The sequence below is a fragment of the Gavialis gangeticus genome, unplaced genomic scaffold, assembly GCF_001723915.1.
Source record: "Gavialis gangeticus isolate Ggan-Ray unplaced genomic scaffold, GavGan_comp1, whole genome shotgun sequence".
NCBI lineage: Eukaryota > Metazoa > Chordata > Crocodylia > Gavialidae > Gavialis > Gavialis gangeticus.
This window is the reverse complement of record NW_017728996.1, coordinates 21154415-21160729: the sequence shown is the minus strand read 5'-3', so window position 1 is coordinate 21160729 and position 6315 is coordinate 21154415. Positions and strand designations below refer to the sequence as shown.

Below are 6315 nucleotides of genomic sequence, written 5' to 3'. Positions count from 1 at the left end.
CCCACTCTGTCCCCTCTGTCATGGCAGTGCTCTGCTGCACCAATCCGTCCCCTACATCCCCCTCTGGGGATGAAGCGCCACCATAATGGCAGGGATGAACCTGGCCAGTGCTGCCAGTGCCTCCAAGGAGCAGGGCTGGGTGTGGGGGCAGGCCATCCCTGGATGCGGTGGTGAGGCTGGAGCAAGGGGACGGGGGGGTGGGAGGAGTGAGCACCTTGTGCTACCACCACCTCCAAGGAGCAGGGTTGATGGGGGAGGGGGGTGAGGCCTGCACTTTGTAGTTTTGACCAAAAAACCTAGTTAAAAACATAATTTGGACAGGAAGAAATTTAGATTCTTGTCTTAATATGAAGAACTTAAAATGTGTTTATGGTTCTGTCTTATGTTGTAATAGCATTATAATAGCATCTGAAGTCTGTTTCTTCAAATCTGGTTCAAATTTTAATTGGCCTTTGTTAACTAAGATTTTATTAATACTGATTTAATTTTTGAGTTATTAAATGTTGTCATAGTTATAAGAACTAAACACCCCACATTTAAGGAGGAAATAACTAAGAGATAAAATATTTAAGATTGAAATGCAGGTCTCGCAAATTGATCCAGATACTTTGGTAAGTGTAGTACTCTGTATATATAATTGTATCAAAATGGATTTTGCTTTCTTTTAGCATTGAACCTTTTGCGAAACTGTATAGTCAAAAGATTGGAATCAAGCCTGCAGTACTTTTGAAGACCTTATGGGGAGATTATTATCTTAATACAAAGGCAAAGAAGATAATGAAAGGTGACCAGGTAATTTTGCTGAGATGCATAGATATATTGGGTTGAAGCTCTTGGTTCACCTTTTTCCTTTTATTGTAATGGTGTTTAAAGTTCACTGTCAAATAACAGAAGGTACATACATGTCTTGATCTGCAGCCTGATATTTTCTAATTTTGGTTTCCATTTTAAGAAGATAATTTTCATGCTATAATACCTTTTCAGTTCATATTATATAAATAAAAACAATAGCTTCCCATTCAATAGGGCAGTTTGTGGCATTCTCATGGGGCAAAGCTTCCTTAAGGCTTCAGTCTGGTCAACAAAGGTTTCCTTTGCCTAAAGAGACCACATGTAGCTTATCCCCATTATAGCAGCTCTCACATATTTTATCTCGATGCCCAGTATAAGGAGCATTCCAGCAGCCAGGCATGGTGTACAGAGACATTGTATTGAGGGTGAGAGATGGATGGGTGATGTAGGAGTTGCTGTTGGCAAGACACCCTCATACAGGAAGGATCCTTTGCTAGGACTTTACACCTCCAGCTTTAGAGCCTTTGCCACAGAAGGGCAACATATATTTGTCCTCGTAAGTTAGATACACTCTGGGGAGTGTGGCTGGGAATCTAGTTCTTTCATGAATCATGCACCCTTTCTCTCCTCTCCCCCATTTAATTATTAATATTTCCTTTTCTGAAACCTTGAAGGCAAAATCATATTAAAAAGTAGCTGAGGACAGGCTCAGGATTAGGCCAATATCATTAGCCTAATGTATATGCACAGTCAATATTTATCACCCTCCTTCATGTTAAAAATTGAGTGTTTGCTTTCAGTTGTTTGATGGCACATTGGTCCTGCAACTTGCCCCACCCAGATCTCATTATAATTGTTAAATTAGCTGACCTTTCATTCACATTGCCCAGCCAATAGCCTTGATCTAGTAGGACTTCTTAAAAATACTGCTTGTGAAGATTGGCACTTTAACACTATAGTTTTATTCATTATCAACTATATAATGTTTATTTAAGCTCCTAAATATTGCCCTATGTTCTTCTAGTCAAAAGGAAAAAAACCTCTGTTTGTGCAATTAGTTCTGGACAATATATGGAGTCTATATGAAGCTGTTATGAAAAGGTAAGCAAAGTTCAGTGTATTCACTGAATCTTTTTCATGTACTATGTGCTCAGATGAAGATGCTTGCTTGCTGTGTTTTGACCAGTTTATTGCAAGTGCTGTAGGTGCTTGATATAGGTCATATTGCCATTCTTTTTTTTGTAGAGACAAAGATAAAATTGATAAAATAGTCACCTCCTTGGAACTGAAAATTGGAGCCCGTGAAGCACGTCATTCAGATCCTAGAGTTCACCTCAATGCTATTTGCAGTCAGTGGCTACCCATATCTGAGGCTGTCCTCTGTATCCTTAAGGATAAATATGCTTTGTACTTTACCAGCAGTTCTGAGATTTCAGAGCAGTTTCCTATTTAATGTGATTTAATAATTTGTGTAAAAATTCCTTTTTTCCACAAATATACCAGGGGATTTATTTTTTCAATATTAATATTAAGTTACACCTGTAATTATTTTATTTCTGCCTGGTTGGTGTTCCTGCTTGCACACTTCCATTTAAAAAATAAAGAAATTTTATGAAGTCTTTTTAAGTCGTGTGGATTTACAATATGTTTCAGTTATGTAGCTTTATTTGGTCCTTCACATATATATTTTAGAACTCTTTTTCTGAAGGATGCCATGATCACCTTTTCATAATAGAATTTGTCTGTGACTCACTTGTCCCTTAAACCTCAGTAAAACTTTTGCTGATGCCTTGTGGGTGTATTCTCCTTAAGTATTCTGTCCTTCCGCATATGCCAAGAAGCTCTTAACTTTAGTTGGAGCTGCATAAAACCAGGGAATGGATTTGGATATTAGTAATCAGCCATTTCCGACTGCTGGTGTATGCAAGTAATACCATTCTTGAGAAATACAAAATGGGAAGCATTTACCATATATATTTTTTTTATTAATAAAGAATTCTGTAGCAGGCTTCCATGTATCCTTAACAATGTGTTTTAGCTATGGTGTGTAATAAACTTCCTAGTCCTCTTGATATTACTGCTGAGAGAGTGGAAAAATTGATGTGTGTTGGAGCTAGAACATTTGATTCCTTACCACCAGAAACGCAAGATCTGAAAAATGGTGAGTAAATGTTTTTTATACCAATTTGAAGATGGCTTTATTTGTAAATTGCTCTCATATCAGTTTTGGGTCTTGAGAATCTGTTTAACATCTGCTTTGCATTTGGCACTTAGTCTGCAGGCAGTGGTATAGTAAACCTTTGTTAATAATATCCCAGAATATAAGAGTCCTTTTTTATTGTTCAGGATGCTTCTGAGATCCTGTGCATTGCATGGTATTTTTAAATGTCTCAAACCACAAATAAATGTAATGTCTGAGGGTATATCTAAGACAGTAGTTCTCAACCTTTGGTACCCTACAGACCCCCTGCTGTTCGATGTGACAAAAACGAAACTGAAAGTCCCACCATGGCATTTCTGGTTTCGCTGCCATGAGCTGAGTCCCACTTTTCCCACCACGGCCAAGGGCAAAGCAGCATGCGCGGGGCCTCTCTCCCTATCCCCTGGCACACTGACACTGGGGACTGAAAGCCCCGGTGCACTGGACTAGGCAGGAGGGGTAGCGGCCAGAATTTCTGGCCTGAGCAGGCAAAGACCAAATGCAGCACCCATGTATCCCCTGCCTGTGTCTCGCGTAACCCAAGGAGTATGCATACCACGGGTTGAGAAACACTGATTTAAGAGACTTTGAAGAGGCAGATGGGAAGTAAGCATTATCTATTGAAATGTAAAGCAGATTAGATTGGAAGATTGTATCAAGATGAATGTAAACATCCTCAATATGTTAACAGCCTCTAGAGACTGAAGCTTGGTCTAATGCCTGTTGTATTGACTAGCTATGTTTAGCAAGGTGTAAGAAATAGTTTTTTTGTTTGAATTTGCCATGCTGAATAATTTTTGTAGTGATAGCCATGTTAGTATGAAGTCAGGCAGAAGGCACAGTAGATTTTGCACCTTTATAGACTAACTTACGTGTATGGCATAAGCTTTCATAAGTAGAGGGCTTGTTTCATCAGATGCTGTTAAGGGACTGTAGGAAGCAGAGCTGCTAAATAGAAAGCGGTGATTAGTGTATAGAAGAAGGGGCACTGAGAAAGAGGTGAGGTGGGTAGGAGTGAGAAAAATGAAGTAGGACATGAGGGTTATAAAAACTAATCCAGGTAATGGGGTAGGAATCTGACCTGGCCAGATAAAATTCCTAGGGGGACCGGGGAACACTCTCTTCCTTCCTGTGGCCACCTGGAAACTACAAGAAAATACCCCAGCTAGCAGCCTGGTGATTTCTGTAAGTAGAAACCTGGAAACCTGCCAGGAGTTATGCATAGGCAAGCTGCATCTTAAAAGAGTCGCTGTATTTAGTCTCTGTAAAGACTCAAGTTGCTTTTGTCAGCTAAAAGTGTATTCTGACTACCTCATCCAACCCCACCCCCCTCTGATCAATAAAGGTGTGGGGTTACATCCTGCATTGTTGGGTACCAAGAGAGGGAGAGGCCTTCTGCCCCCTGCTTTGCCAGGGAAGTTTGTCTTTGTATTTTCCTTTGCTTTTTCCTGATGCTATATTGGGTGCTTCAGGCTGAAAGAAGCACCAAGAAATATTACTGTGGACAAAGCACCCCCTAGGTTTGCAGGGTCTGTGTGCTCTGGGCTGCACAGAGCCCTTTCAGAGACCAGTGCCTGGGTGGTGGCAATGCTACCCCAGGCTTGCAGGGGTTCTCCAGGAAGTGGGACAAGCAGCTGTAGGCTCCCTGAGGAAGAGTTCCGAAGTGGGGTTTTGGGCCTGGCACAGTGAGGCGGGAGTCCCTGCCTAATAGTGCTCCCTATTGTGCCACCACAGTGGTAATACAGCTATTGCAAACTTTTGCTACTGGTAAAAACTAGTGGTGTTTAAGAAATTAATTTGCTGGGAGGAGTAATTTTGTGTCTGTCTGAAACATGCCTTTGAAATGCATTAGTTCAGTATGGTCCAACAATGCATGTAATGGTAACTATCAGGCTAGTCTTCATTTCTTCCCATTGGAAGCTGTGGTTCATAACAAAAGAAGCTATTTCTTTTGAGTCTTTTACTGCATCATATACACTAAGTTAATCTATTTTAGAAAGGTTTAAGATAGCATTTTAGAATGCAAGTCAAGATTTTATAAAGATTTATTATTGAAAAAATGTTTCCATAATTTACATAATGGGAAACTTTGATATGAATGGGAAAATGTTTTGTACTAAATATAGCTGATTTCAGTGAAGGGTGGGTTTGACTCATCTGTGTATTTTTTAAACTGTGTTGATGAAAAGCTATTGCTACATAGCTGAACAGTATAGCAACACTTTCACTAAGGTCATAATCTGCCAAAAAGAAAAAAAATCTACTTTTGTGTAGTTTGACCTCTCCCAGATCTGACAATCAGGTTGAATGCCAGGAAAGGATAAGAACCCAGAACTAGTTGCATTCCCACTTTTTAACCATTATATAAAAATGTAAAACAAATATTTGCATCATGTTGCTAAATAAATAGCTTGAATTCTTAATTATTTCATAATTCTGCTTTTTTGGCAGATTTTCAGAATAATAAATTAATACCCTCTACCCTGAATGTGAAATTATAAGGCATATAATTTTAAGTCGCTAGGAGTTTTGCCATTGACTTTAATTGGATTGGTATTTAATGCCAGGTTCTGGCAATGCTACCAGCTTTGGCCAGTAGCATCTGGATCCTTTTGTAGTGGTTATATTGACTACACACCCACATACTGAGCTGTGGAGTACCATGGCTTGAAATGCTGTTAACTGCTGGGACCCAGCCCAATGAGTTATATGGTAAATCATGAACTTTTTGGCTTTGGACTAATATCAGACATAGTGGGTATGTCTACACGTGATGCTACCTTGCCATAGTGATGCTCTGTATGGTCATGAAGCATCCATGTGTGATTACACATGACCAGCAGCTACTTCACTGTAGTGGCGCACTCCCCTGTTTATAGCGTGCCGCTATGGCAAAGTAGCTGCTAAAAAAAAAAAGTGCGGTATGCATATGGTCCAGTACAGGCAGTTACTGTGCCATGCAGTAACAGTGTTGCCATAGGGCAGGGGTGGGCAGTTATGTAGGGCAGAGGGCCGCTTACCAAGTTTTGGCAAGCTGTCAAGAGCTGCATGGGTAGCCCTGCCTCCTGACAGGTGCCCCGCCTTTTGGTTGCCATCTTGGGAATGGAAGTCCCACCCTTAACCTTTTCTGCCAGAAGTCCCTCCCCTTGTCCCTGGAAGTACTCCTTTGGGGAAGAGGGTTTGCCATTTTAGGGGGAAAAAACAAGCTACATACTAAAAATCAAACACCCACAGTAATATATTTTAAATAAATTAAAAATACATTTTTTTCTTAATTTGTGTACATTTGTCATATATATGCAGAAGTGATTGCATATGGGGGC

At 40.2% G+C, this 6315-nt stretch overlaps 1 protein-coding gene across 2 annotated transcripts in view; it reads left to right on the top strand.

The window, feature by feature from the left end:
- The window catches only part of EFL1 (elongation factor like GTPase 1), a 384491-nt gene that overhangs the window by 30549 nt on the left and 347627 nt on the right, over positions 1–6315 (top strand). For both annotated transcript variants that reach the window (XM_019504107.1, XM_019504108.1), the window contains 4 exons: positions 669–792; positions 1817–1893; positions 2038–2174; positions 2831–2953. In XM_019504107.1, the coding sequence (XP_019359652.1) occupies positions 669–792; positions 1817–1893; positions 2038–2174; positions 2831–2953 (461 nt within the window). The remainder of the gene's footprint in view (positions 1–668; positions 793–1816; positions 1894–2037; positions 2175–2830; positions 2954–6315) is intronic.